Genomic DNA, 14,523 nt, shown 5'->3' with positions numbered 1-14,523 from the left:
GCCTTCATAATTAATTTAATCATGATATCAGCTTGAGAGCTTCTTGCTAGTGCTAGCCAGCTATTGCTAGTTGGCTGACACAGCACTGCCTTCTGAAGCACAACCTCCAGCTGGGCACCCAGCTTTATCGCCAAACTTACAGCTAGGCAATTCATTCCCACAATATAAAAGAAACCTTTCCTGACAAACAGGTTGGTAAAAAAAATAATGGAACTACCTTGAGCTTATGTGAGTCTAAGTACATAAACTTTCTGTGACACATGATTGTAGAAGTATTTGTTGCAAAAATAACCAACCAGCAATAAAAATATGCTGCAATATTTTTTCAAATAGGGACAAAACAGGACAGGTAACATAAACTTGGCTAGTGTTCCTATCAAGGACTGCTACTTTGGGAGGCTTTGCTGCTCAGTACAGTTTGTAGATGTTAGCAGGTACATGTACAACAGCTGCACTTAAACAACCTTCTGTCTTGCACAAGCCTAGCTGAAAAGTGACTTGGATATATTGCCAGAAGGTACAAAAATAAGCTGGCTTTCTTTTTGACTTCTGCTCATTCGGCACAGCTTCCCAACTCAGAAAAAGACAGCAATGTTATATTCCCTCTTGCACAAAGCTGTATATCAACATATGTTTGCAAGTCTCAATACCAGGCTTATCTTCATTTCTATAATCACTATGAAGAAAACATGGCTGGAGTTGAGGATAAAAATTTGGCCCACATAGTATTCATAGTAGCCCAGAAAGCAAGGACATTACGAGCTATAACCTAGGTAAAAACTGAAGTTAGAAAGAGACCTGTTTCTTGTTTGTAAACATGTTGCTGCCCATTAGCTAAAAGACATAACAAATCAGCTGGGGCCGTGTCCTTGATTCTGTGTTTTAGACAGTGAGATTCCCTGCACTTGCAGAGATCTCTAGCGAACACCTCAAACACAGGGCTTCTCACAGTCCTGTTTGGCACAGCTCACTAAAAATGTCATTTCTATTTTGAACATTTGCATACCCCCCTGCCTCCTTTTTTTTTTTTTTTTTTAACTGCTGAGACTTTGGGGCAAGTGTTCTTTCACTTTAAAGCAGGAGGAAATGGAGCACTGACGGGTCAGGCAAGCTTAATGTTAATAGAAAGACAGACTTTTTGATAGCCATTTTAAGACTGATGTAATTCTCCTAATTTGTAAGGATTGCACAGTCTCATCTCAAAAAAACAAACCAAAACAAAAACACCAAGCCCAAAAAACCTGCTCTCTCTTTTTCTGTCCTGCCATAACCCCCCAGTCTCCTTCTCATCCCTTCCACTCTCAGTTCCCAAAAGCAAGAACAAACAAGATAAAGAGCCGTGCTGTCTCCCTGCAGACTTCTACGCACAATGCAAGCAGAGTCAAATGCTGTTTCGGGTGAAGCAGGCCTTTCCATGGCTGAACATAATGCAGGAACTGAGACAGGAGATGGGCCACAGAACTAGCAGGAGGAAATAAGGAAGGTGGCACTCTGCTGGCCAATGGACAGCATGAAAAGTCACATTCCCCATGTAGGCAAAAAGCTGGGACAGCAGCCACCAGTACCAGTGAGTTTGGGAGTCAGAGTAGAAGGAAGGGGAGCAAGAACACCTGCAGAGCTGCCTCTCCAGTCTGCCACCACCCATGGAAGGCAGGGCGGCCACCTTCTCCCCAGGGCTGTAGCTCGTTCACCTGTAACATGACTGTTAGGGCCCAAACCCATGAGGTATTACGACTGATCCAATCTACTCCCAGTACTTCAAGTTGTCCCATCAACAAAAGTATGCTGATTCAGACAATCAAGTAAGGAATGGTACCTGGTCAAAGAAACCCAGCAGTGTTCCTCTACCCAAAAGCCAATCCTCTGAACATACAGACCCTTATATCTTGGTAAACTAAGTAAGCAAAACAGGAGCCATTCTTCTCATGAAACAAGATTTTTCATTGCTACGCATAAACCACAGAGCACAATGTCTGGCTTGTCTCACGAGAAGAACTTAGAATTATGATCCCATCTGGATTGCACTGAAGCAAGTAAGTAAGAACAAAGACAGATTCACTTTTTGTGTGGAAATAACATAAGTAGGATGTAAGTGGGAGGGAAGTAGGCAAGGCTTACTTGTCAAAACCCGAAAAGAGTAGAGCAAACATACCTGGGCATTCCCCATTGCTGCAGATCCAGGTGCCACGTCGACAAATGCTAGGAAACATATCATGACAAGTTAGGCAAGAGTACCTGAATTCAAATCTTCTGTTGTAACTTTTTTCCCAAGTAATAGAAACATGGGTCTCTGTTTCAGGGAAATCAGACCAGTGTCCAACATCCTTTCCATCTCCCATAACCTCATTTCTTAATGTATCCGTCCCTTCTTACCATCATTCCACAGCAACTGCTGGTAATATAAGCTAGAATGGTTGCAAAACTCAAGAACTACTCTTTTCCCCTGCCAAACTCTGTGTTTATTATAGAGTTTTCAACTACATTCCACTGATGTTTTAAATGCAGTTCTCAAGGTATTAATATGACAGAATCATAGGGAAAAAAGTTTGAAGGGACCTCCAGAAAAACCCTCAACTCAAAGATGGGAACTTCAAAGCTAGATCAGGTGGCTGAGGACCTTGTCCATTTGAGTTTAGAAATCTCCAGGATGAGGTCCCACAGCCTCTCTAGGCAGCTGTCCCAGTGCTGCACCGTTTTGGGGGAAAAATATTTTCTTGTGTCTAAACAGAATTTCCCCTGCTGCAACTTGTGTCCATTGCTTCATGCTCTTTCGCTATTTGCCTCTGAGAAGAGTTTGGCCCCATCTTCTTTACAACCCCCATCTAGGCAGTGAAAGTTCCCCCATTAGCATTTAAACAAATCTATATTTCCCTTTGCTTCTCCTCACATCATAAACTCCCCTGCTGTGATCATCTTCAGTGTTCTCTACAAGACTCTCTCCAGTCCATAATCTTCTCTTGCAGTGGGGGCCCAGCACTGGCCACACTACTCCAGTCACAGCTTCACGAGCTCATCACAGGAGAGCAATAATCCTTTTCCTTCACTGGCCAGCTAGACTTCTGCTAAAGCAGACCTTCATCACTCTGAGAACACACTGCCGACTCAAGCTCCTCTTGCTTAGTTTCCCTTTCTGTGCAAGCTGCAAGGAGGTGGATTGTCTCTGCTCTAATGTCTTTGGATGATAGGCACCAATAGTAACCAGTAACATGCACTGATAGTGATTGAGATGACTGTCATTCTTGGGTCTGTGGGACACCATGCCAGACAATCCTAGAATCTCCAAAAATCAATTAAGTTTCAAGAGCTGCTAGATTCTTCTTATTCCTTTAATTATCACAGCCCTTGAAAACTCTTTGTGGGGAGTCAGTTTATTGAGGATGGTAAATGCAGAGCTGATCGAATGACATTCTCCATAGCAGTATCAAATCTGAATAACAGGAACAATTTTCTAACAATACAGTCTATCAGGCAACACTGATCTCCCAAGAGCACTAGGGCTTAACATTGTGGCCAAGCTCAAAGCTACAGACAGCTCCAGGGAAAAAGACAAAATGCTAATGTCATGGTTATGGTTCATATTCTGTGACACATGGTGCAGGCAATGAAAAACTTCTGATTAACAGTGACAATGCATAGACTGTCTTTCTTCTGCCTTCACTGGTCCTTCTCCTGTACTCTAATTGGAAACATCTGGGCACAGAGTTGTCTGAACTCCTTCCACAAATATGTTCACACTTATACAAAATTAGATCAGGAATACATTACTCATTCCTCTTCCTTTCTTCAGACAGCTAGCCTTCCCCTTCAGGCTGGCATTCATGAGTGCAAGAAAAATCGTGAGCCATGAAGCTGGGAAGATTAATTAGCTTTGTGAGAAATTCTAAGGACGTGCCTGAGATAACTCCTCTAAGAAAGAAATGGGGTTTAGAGGTTAAATAAACGTAGGAAGTCAAAACAAAGACACCACCGCTGACACTAACCAGACATGGGAACCTGCCAGTCTGTCTTATCCACAGGAAACAGGTAGTTCTCTAGTGTTGGAAGGAATATGACCCTCACATTGTTCTATCAGATCAAATATCCCTTTAAAAGCAGAGCTGATTTTGTCTTTGTGAACAGCTCACTTCTTGGAAGGGGCTGGCATTTCCAGTAAGAGAGCAGGTCCTTTGCTAATGAAAGGAAATTTTTAAAAAGTAGGGGGAGAGATTTCTAGAAAGATCATCTGAAACAGTCACTAACCAGTGTGCAGTACTTATCTAGACCAACAGCAATCACATCAGAGCAGCACAGAGTTTACCATGAGTTGCAGTCCTGGGAGATGGTGAAGCCAGGAGGATAACGTTTTCCAGAGTGGATGCAGGAACAGTCGGAGGTTTCAATGCAATGTTCACCATCAAGAAGCTTCCCCTCTGGAGAGATCAGGAAGCAGCAGATACACATACCACACACACACAGGGACATAAACATAACTACGATTAGATTTTCTAGTTCTTCATATACTTTGGCAAGACTTCATATGCATTATTATCCATAGTTAGTCACAGACAGCATAAAAAAGAACGAGGCTTGCCAAAAAGCCTCACAGGAGCTGGTGTCTGCTTTCCTTCTACTGCTGCCTCTCCCTCAGATGTGCTGCATGGAGCATTTCTAGTGCTCCCAGAAGAGCTCTTTACTTAGTGAGTCCCCAAGTCCAAAACACACATATTGGAACATACATGAGTCGAACATGGGGAGCACGATCAAGGTTGATCAGAGCTGGTCTAGAAACTGACTGCTGGAAAAACATGTGCACTTCACTGACTGCAGTAAAGGGTGTCCAGACAGGTTTTGTATTTGTCATAAGAAGACAGAAGAGGAGACAAAGTAGGGAATGAAGAAACAAAGTTGGACACCACAGAAGACTAGCAGACAGGGTCTGAGAGAAAGAAACACTATCATGTGGAACTGTGGTTCCTTTTCTTGACTTCTGCAGAAGCAAAAAGTGAAAGGGCCAGCTTCCCAACTTGCATCCAACAGCTGAGGTTTCCCTATTACACAACTATAATTACCTATTCTATACATAGAGTATTTTATCTTACAAAGATAAACAGAGGCACAGAAGAGTTACAAGACTTGTCCAAGATTGCACTATAAGCTAGCAATAGAAGAAAGGACAAGTTTCTTTCTCTTAGATCCCCATGTTGAGAAATAGTTGATATTCCTCTGTTTTTAAAAGAGTTGCTGTAGCAAAACATTTTGTTTGCTGAAAAACCCTTTCCCTCCTCTTTGAGAAACTCGTGCCAATCACCTGCAGAGATTTTGGCCCTTTTCCCTGGCAGCAGCAGTCACCACTGACAGTGAGAGACAGGTAAGTCCCCTTTCTCCCATTCTTCCCATAGAGCTGCCTGGAAAGAACTCTGCTGTTAAGAAAATCCTTCCAGTCAGAGATATCAAAACAAGATCTGAGCATTTAAAAGTGGTGTGGCTCTCCAGAGAGCACGAAAGAACAGAATCTCCACCTTTTTTCCTGGCAATAGTAACTCCTTTTACAGCAATTAAAGTAACTGCCTGGTGCCTTTAAGAAAAAAAAAAAAAAAAAAAAAAAAAAGCCACATTCATTGAACAGATCCTTTTTACTCTTGGAGCACTGGAGGGAAGCTAAGTGAAGGTATAATTCTCATCCTAAATCCCAAATTCCTCTGTTCATCTGTCAGATCCTCCTGGTTCTCTGTGAAACTTAAATCAAAAGTTCTTCCCTATTGACTGTGCACCAAACAACACTAAAAGTTTTGAACTGCTGTTATTTCTTTTCATGCGGTTCCTTCTACCTGTTTACTTGTTCCTCATGCAGTACCCTTTCTGTTGAGCTCCTGTTTCTCTGCTCTTCAGTTCCTGTCCCCTTAGGCCTTTCCTGGGCTGAACTGACCAGTGCAGCTACCAAAGGAAGAATATAGCAAGAGTCCTTGTGCAGCCAGTGGATTTATCTCCTTTAGCTTTTCCCAGAACCCCCAGGACTGCACAAATAATAACTAGATCCTTCACAACAAAATAAGCTCCTGTGTCTGGTTACATCACCTGTCACCCTCCATGGGCAGAGTGACAGCTTTGAACCTCCAGTAAGTAAGAGACTGGCAGCTAAATGGGAAACTACTAAGCTCTGAATGCAATAACGACTCCTCAAACAAGGTTGACATGACAAGGTTTTGGAAACCAAATTATGTTCTCAGTAGACCTCTATCACGCTAGGTATCTTGTACAGGGGAACAGTAAATACATCTGTGCATTCGCCCAAAGTCCAGATTTGAAGGGTGAGATGCAGAGATAGTCCTCTTAAAAACAAACAAATAAAAAGAAAAACAAAACAAAACAAAACAAACAAACAAACAGCTAGAAATGGGAGCATATGGAGCTTTGCAGCCAGGAATAAAACTCTCCTCCTGCACTTGTACAACAGACAGAGGAAGAAGACTGTGGTGGTTGGGCTGCCCCCTTTAAGCCAATCAAATCTCCTGTATGAATTCAATTCAATAATAAGTTTCAATAATTCAATAATAAGTTAAATTGTTCATCTAAAATCACAAAGATCTTTGGAATTATAGTGCGAGCTCTACACGTACTGTTTTTCTTTAGAGAAACTCCTTCAGTACATTGTCAGTTCTTTCTTCCTCTAACTGGATGCTTCTAACCAAAAGCAATTCAGAAGGAATCTAGATATGTCAATGGTAAGTGGTCCCTCACCAAGAAAGAAAGGCAATCCTAGAGTATTAGATGGTGCTGACTTTCACAGAAACATTTACTTTTTAGTTAGGTCTGAAAAATGGCCCTTTCATGGAGTGAGCATACAGGCATTATAGAAACTGGTTTATTCTAGGGCATGGTCCCAGAAAAGAGAAGTGTTTCTGATTTCAGGAAAATTTAAGGGAAGACACAGCTTTCCTTCTTCTAATAAAATACCTAGCATCACTGCCAAATATTTCTCTGTAAATAACCCAGTAAATAAATTACCAGGGCAGCTGCAGCCATCAACACATTGTCCATGACACACTTCATTGATATTCAGGCTCTGGCAGGTTTTGGCACAAGGGGATACACATTCCTTATACTCCATGCCAACTGGACATCTTGGCCCTGAAACAATTAAAAGAAATTAGAAATGCAAATTCCTCAATAACTCTTAAATAAATAAATCCTTTAGTTATCAAAGGCTGAAAAACAGAGACACCAGAAAGGTCATATCCTCTCCAATCAATGATTTCTTTTTCAGAAGCAGAACATTTAAGAAACACTTGATTTTCAGTTTGCTGCAATATCATCATCTATCAGGTTGTGTAGTAAATACTCAGAGACTAAAGCCAATTTCTTTCCTAATAAATTGAGTCTTAATAACTAAAACCAAGAGCATTAAGAACAATCAAACACAGGGAGAAGTTTTGTAATAATATCCAAGTAATCTGGATAGACCAGCATGTTTTGTACCTTTAAGATATGCAGTTACTCCACTCATTTGTAATGTTATACTGTTCCATGGTTCCAGGGAGAACTGGGAGACAGTTAAGACTCTGAAATCCCATCCTTCTTCTTCCAGAGAACAGCCAGCACAGGATAACACCCATGCTGTGGTACATTCACTGCTATCATTATCTAGGCTTGGCCATTATGCAAGTACACACTATAGTTATTCCTTCGTTTTGATGCATAGATGTACCCCACAAGACTGCGTGAGCATGGAGTGGGAAGAAGAGATTAGACCCTGCCCTTCCCCAGCAAATCCTCTATTGAAGGAGGTGGAAAGGTAATAAAGGAGCAGTCTTGACTTGCATGGCTTCAGGGCTTGGGCACCAGCTCGCACTAGTACAGCGTGCCCAGCACTAGAGCTCTTCCAATGCAGCAGAGCGTTTCATGCCTCCCACACAACCATCATCATCATCATCTCCTGAGAAAACATCATGGCACAGATGAAGGGTGATGGAAAATTAAGCTCCTGATGTGGCAGCAGGCCACCTCTCTTTCTCCTGACTCAGAAAAAAAAAAATGTAGTTTATGAAGTCAAGGGTTAGAAATGAGCTCTAAAACACCTGGGAACAGAGAAGGGTTCATTTCACTTGTGGCTTTAGACTTATAGACAGCCCTAGCAAAAATGGGTTCTCTGGCTTGCAGCCTGAGCAAGGAGACAAGTTTTCATCAGATCCCTTCTATGACCCAATGCAAAGGTAAAAAATTACTGCTAGAAATAAGACTCTCCTCTGGTGTACAGTCACTTGAACAACTGGTTGGCAGTATCCTCCTGCCCTAACCATATCTGAAGGCAGAGTTTTCTTCAGTGGTGGCCAATAGCAGAATATCTTTACCAGAGAAGAAAGTGGTGTCAGTACAAATCAGTCAGTTACCCCATGAAATCAATTTACATAAACATCCTGAGAAAATTGTCCTTCCTGTTTAATGTAAAAACATGAGAAAAATCATTGAGAACATGATATTAGAGGATTGATTTTTTAATTCATATAAATTTTATTCACATAAATATTATTCAAGTGCTTATGTATTTAACAGGGGTTCTCCAGTGGAGGTATATGTGTATACCAATGGTGGGTGCAAACATGACCTTTCCTCTATAAATGCAATCCATCCCAGTCAATCTATGCACTTCCTTGTTGCAAAATATTAGCAGAGATGCAATCAGGACCTCTGACCTCAAAAAAATCTGGGCTAATAAAGGCAGCATTTCAAGACGCAATCAGGATCTCTAACCTAGACCAAATTCAGCTTAAAAAAGGCAACATCCCAATTTCAATGTAATTGGTTCAAGCAAATAAAGGATGAAATAATTGTTTTTATGAAAAAAATGTTAAGGAGAGCCTTTCACGAGGATGCTGACTTACAAGTACAGACTGGATAACGTCACACACATCTGAACCCTACGTGAAATAGCTCCTAAACATCCTAGTCTATATCTTTGTGTATTGAATAAGTGTCTGCTGACTTTGTATACCATGGTAGGACCTGTAACAGCTCAGGATCTTCTTCATATATGGTTCAAACAATCCTGCCTTAGGGACAACAACTTCTAGAAAAAGGTGGGTGATGGAGAGCTGAAAGGGGGAGTGAGCAAAGGCACTTGAGATAAATGGAAGTGACATGCACTTCAGATTTTAACCTGCCATGCCTGAATCAACATCCTAAAAAAGCACCAATTGCTTTTAGCTGCAGCACATAAATCTGCAAGACAGACATGATCTCATTTGGGATAAGCAGGCTAGGAACAATCCTGTCGGCTTACTGCATGAGCTCTCTTCAGGCCACCCATCCAAAATCACTCCTTCATGAGCGCAGCTTCTTGCATAATCAAGAAACACCAAGCAGTGACAGTCCATGCCCTGGGTACAGGAGCAGATGTCTCTTTCACAGAGATTGATGTATGGCTCTGGATCAACTAGATGGTGGCACCTGGAGAAGGTCAAAGATGTTCTTAGCAGCTGGCAGGTTTCCATGACACCCTGCATGACAAGTGAGGAGCAAAGGTAGAAAAACAGAGAAAAAGGGACAAAATAAGTTACTATACTCTCAGGAAGAAGGGAGAAAACCCAGCTTTTCCAAACACACTGTCACCACTGTTGTTAAATAACATCATGGTTATTATTTAACATCACCATGTAGTTAAATAACATCATAGTCAAGAGCTAGCAGCGAGCTACCTCCATTTATTCACCATATCCACATATACACAGAGGTACATTAATATACTGATTATTATAAAATAGAGTGTCATATAAAGGATGTTTCACGCAGAAACATATCAGTCAATCAGTCAGCTAGTGAACGGAGGGAAGCAAAGAACTGCTTCCTACCCAGTGAAAACCAGATAGTGTCTGGATTACCAGGAAGACATGCACAGCAAGGGAGAAGAACTTACGACTGAGGTACTTAGGAAGAAAAATGACCAGACCATCTTTTGGATAATGAGGGAGCACAGTAAGTTTCAGAATGAAAGATTGAGTCTGATTGGAATCCAAGGAATCAAATTTGTTTCCCACTTCTGGCCACATGTTCCTGTCGCTCCTGATGGCTTGTCCAATGCATGACAGGTCAATTTAACTCAGATAAATGGCAGAAAAATAACCCAGGGAAGAAAAGCAATTTCTTCTGTTCTTCTCGTGAGTTAAATCAGCATGGCAACAGCTACTGTAAGGAGAGGACTGCACAGTGAGATGGGGGGTGGGTACCAAGACCTCTCCTTTCAGACGGCAGCAAGCTAAGATGAAACTTAGCTGTACGTGGAAAAAAAAAAAAACTAAGGAAAATTTAGTTTATGGCTTTCTCCAAGAGAGGCTCCCAAATAGATTTTATCTTACGTATGCATTATGTCACAATTCAATAAGCCTGAGGTCCTCAATGCAACTTTCTGAAAGGATGACACCAAGTTTACGTAAGTGGAAAAACAATTTTCTGCTACAACCCTAGCACAAACAGTTGAAGCATAAAACTTTCTTCTACTTATTTGTCAGCGTTTTATATAAGCAGATGTAACCATGCTGTATATTTCAGGTATTATACATGGGGGGGGGGGGGGGGGCATGTTCTTCAGAGTAGTTCACAGTAATGATGCATTGCTCCTGAATATCTTAACAAGTACCTGAGGTGACAGCACATACAAGTTGGAAAGAGAGAGACAGTCTTGTTTTCATTTTGGGGGAGATGAAAAATGGGGAGAAAACAACAAAAACATAGAGTTCAGCAGATGTCTAGATGCCTCCTCTGAATGGCAGATTGTATACCTCTATAGGAAAACAGCTGAGTAGAAAAGACTTTTTTTGCTAAAGGGTGTTCTGTCCAGGTGATCAGCTAAAGCTAGTACATGTCTGAATTGAGAGAGAACTTCTTGCTTATGAAAACAAACCAAACAGAAATGTCTGGCCCACTGGGAATATATTCAGAGTTTAGCAAAGTGCTCAGTGAACGACCGCATACACAAAGAGGTTTTGAGCTTTCTGAGAAAGGCCTCAGGGAACTTAAAGCAATGCTAACTGAGCACCATTAGGAAGCTCAACACTGTTGCCCTCCAGAAAATGGGCTCCAGCCTGGAATAATTATGATGCCCAGATAGCAGCCACCATGCTGAACCAGCTGGAAAAAAAAGACTAGAAGAAAGGGAGCAGGAACTGCATAAATGGTGGTAGGTGCTGCTCTAAGACTACACAGAAGTACAAGAAAGGTGAAAAAGTACCCTAAGGGTGGAAGTAACAACAACAGAAGCAGCCAAAAAAAGCTATTAAAGCAGCACTTCAAGATGAAACTGATATAACCGAAAGTGAGCTCAGAGCCATTCAGAGGATGAGCAGTGCAGAACTCCTGGATCAAAGCCTTGATCCAGGTACTATCAAATGCAACAGAAAACCAGTATATGCAGTAAGCCCATTTAGGGGCTGTGTTAATACATTTTCTTAATAAGGTAATAGCCTTGTTAAAAAGGTAATAGAACTTAATTGTTATGTTGCAATAGAACTCAGACTCTGTGTACGCCACTAAACAGTAAAACTAGCAGAAACAATCTTTTATGACCATGCTTATTACATACCAGTAAATGTTAGATGTGAAAGTGACTTTAAAAATAAAGGAGATTCCACACACAAAAAAAATAAAATTAAAGCCTTTTTTTTTTTCTCCCTATAGTGTTCTTCGGTCTTGGTCTTGTTCAATAACAACATACATAATGACTGAGCTCTAGCTGATTATCAAGAAACAAAGTGATATATGTTAGAAAGCAACAAACAGTTCATTTTCTCTGTGTAAAGGTTTTCTTGCCATTCAAATTGCTTCATATTTTCCAGTGACTTTATGCAAGAAATTATAGCTGAAATTTTTGCATCTTTTAGACATATCTTAACTATTGTGATAAATTAACAGACATAAGCTGCAATATAGGAAAATCAAAATAGGTACAAAACAAACCACAAAATTTCACCATAAGGGTGGTCAAAGACTGGAACAAGTGTTCAGAGAGGCTGTGGAACCACCACTCTTGGAGATATTCGAAATGTGAGTGGACAAGTACCTGAGCAACCTGACCTAGGATGGCCCTGTGGCAAGCAAAGGGTTGGACTAGATGGCTTCCAGTGGTCCTTTCCAACTTAAACCATTTTGCAAATTATTTTTATTTTCTCTCTTTTCTTTCTTTAAGACTCAATAGTCAGGCTGAACTAAGAAAGGTCCTTGTTCTTTAGCTTAGGGGACAATGCACATACGTGGTGAGCACCAGATACTGGCAGTCTCACCCACTGCTGTAGCGTTCCTGCTCAGGGAGCAACAGTCCTGGAAGCAGCTCCACACAGACAAAGAAACATCTAAAACCAACAGACCAGGGAGCGAAGCTTCAGGCTGAAACAGTGCTTAGAGTACAGGTGGCTGTAAGATTAAAACTAGCAGAACTGACTGCAGTATCTGAAATACAGGGGAGAAGTTTCAAGACCTTCACTTGACTTCTGCATGAGTTCTAAGTGTTTCTTTAAATGGGTTGGCGGTGTCCTGGCACTGGCAACCCTTAGCGACTGCAAACTTGCTGACCTTTCTGCCCCAGTCCCACCACACAGATCTGTAGGTGGAATTTTGTACATTCTTCCAATTTCTGTGGCATTGCCTTCTGCTGCTGCATGAACTGCATTTGTCTGTTGCTTAACAATTGCCATTAAAGAGATATAACCTAAAGAGTAACAGAAGAAAGCAGAGACACGCTCTCGTTCCCTTGAATTTAAACCCTATGGTATATAGATACACAGAAGTGGTTCTCCAGATCATTCAGGAACGGTATATTTTGGTGCCATAATTGGGTATAGTTTTTCAGAATACATCATCTTTTGATTCACTCAAAGATAGATGATTTAGCCTCCCATCTTTCCAAGTAAAAAACATCCAAAGCCAATGTGTTTAGTACACCAAATGCTGGCTGTATGTTTGAGACAACATAATAACAACCGACAGAAGTCACTTCACTTGAACGCTGATTCAGCTAACCTGTATATTTCAGGAGCAGAAAAATTAGATTTTAGATATAGTGGGCCTCATTTTCATCCCTAAAATGTTTTATAGTATTGTACATCCATGTCATCCAATCACGAGACAAGGTAGCCAACAGGAGCCCCACCATGCAGATGCCAAGCTGCCTCCAGCCCTAGGAGGGGAATACATGTATCTGAGAAGAAACCATATCTGCAGGCAGAGCAGTAGTCAAACACACGTAAGTGCGTATGTGTTTTGGAGGTGGAGGGCAGGGAGAGGCCCGGAGCAACGGTAGAGTAAGAGTGTGAGCTGGGTCAAGACCTTCAGCTTGGAGGTTAATGGAGCCATTAATCAAGACAAGAGCTCTTCCTTAATTAAGAACATGGAATTGCCCATGTTTTCAATGATTTGAAGACAAAAGAGCAACGGGGCTTTCTGGCTTCACTGCACTGTGCAAAAAAGTCAGAAGCCATCTCTCCAAGGAGGGGTGGGGGGGCAAAGAGGGCAAAGAAAACCACAGATCTACCCCAAGCAGGGGGACAAGGGTAGGAGGAGCGCACTGAACCAAAGCTGTTGTTTTCCTCACCTAGCAGCTGACCACCTGGCAGGGAGGGAGGCTGGGAGATGGGGGAGATTTACATTCCTGAAGCTGAAGCAAGCAAACAAAGCACACTATTAAAAAGCCCTACATTCTTCAGCAGGCACTCATTTCACTGGACTTCTATTAATAGCACTGTGTTTATTCTTGCACAGTGAATAAATTAAGCCACTGTTAAAAGCTGTGAGCTCATGAACTCACATGAGAGAGAATATAATTTCATCCAGTTTGCGCGACAGCAAACTTTATCCAATAAATCATCAATATTTAATGCGATCTGTATAAAACTCACATTAGCTGCAGTCTACCCATCGGACAAGATTTTGCCCTGCGTGCCACTCCCTGGCTTCAGCTGCAATGTTGACATTTTCTAAACATTGAACTTGCCTGAATAGATAACATATAACATTCCCGTGGCAACAACCAGTCGCAAGAACTAGCCCTGCTCTAGAGCTGTAACCAGGTTTAAAACACAGTCCTGTCCCTCAGAAGGCATCTCAGCCAGGTTGAAATCGCTCACGCTTTGGTCATGCCCTCGGCACCATGCACCATTAGGTGTTCAATCAGTCCCGACCCCGACAGAAACACCGCGTGCACACCAGCTCAGCTCGAGCAAGAGGCATAGGCTGGAGATTTCCAAACCGAAATCACTGCTGTATTTCCTCAGCCAAGTTTGCAGGCTGTGAGGCTGAAGCTGTAGTGCTAAGGGGCACAAGCATGCTTCACTGAATTTCAGAACACATCTAACACAAGCATCCCCATCCAAAAGTTTAGTGGAAAATATAGTCAGAAGCTTGTCCAAGTCTTAGCTTTTTCCAGGAAGCTAGGAAACCAGGAAACCAGCACTCGAAGTAGCTGTAGAGCAAATATGTTCCAGGAAGTGCTACTACTCTTGAGAACTTATTTGAGCCTAATTTAACAAGTATAGGTCTACAGGACTTGTACAGCACGAAACC

At 41.7% G+C, this 14,523-nt stretch overlaps 1 protein-coding gene across 3 annotated transcripts in view; it reads right to left on the bottom strand.

Annotated features, from left to right (window-relative positions):
- The window catches only part of VWF (von Willebrand factor), a 175,323-nt gene that overhangs the window by 115,871 nt on the left and 44,929 nt on the right, over positions 1-14,523 (bottom strand). For all 3 annotated transcript variants that reach the window (XM_087766218.1, XM_087766219.1, XM_009475359.2), the window contains 4 exons: positions 9,257-9,473; positions 6,985-7,107; positions 4,298-4,409; positions 2,153-2,199 (listed from right to left, as the gene is read on the bottom strand). In XM_087766218.1, coding sequence (XP_087622344.1) covers positions 2,153-2,199; positions 4,298-4,409; positions 6,985-7,107; positions 9,257-9,473 — 499 coding nt within the window. The remainder of the gene's footprint in view (positions 1-2,152; positions 2,200-4,297; positions 4,410-6,984; positions 7,108-9,256; positions 9,474-14,523) is intronic.

The sequence above is a fragment of the Nipponia nippon genome, unplaced genomic scaffold (genome assembly GCF_047370975.1).
Source record: "Nipponia nippon isolate SJK-2023a ecotype South Korea unplaced genomic scaffold, ASM4737097v1 scaffold_3, whole genome shotgun sequence".
Taxonomy (NCBI): domain Eukaryota; kingdom Metazoa; phylum Chordata; class Aves; order Pelecaniformes; family Threskiornithidae; genus Nipponia; species Nipponia nippon.
This window is presented reverse-complemented; position numbering and strand designations above follow the sequence as displayed.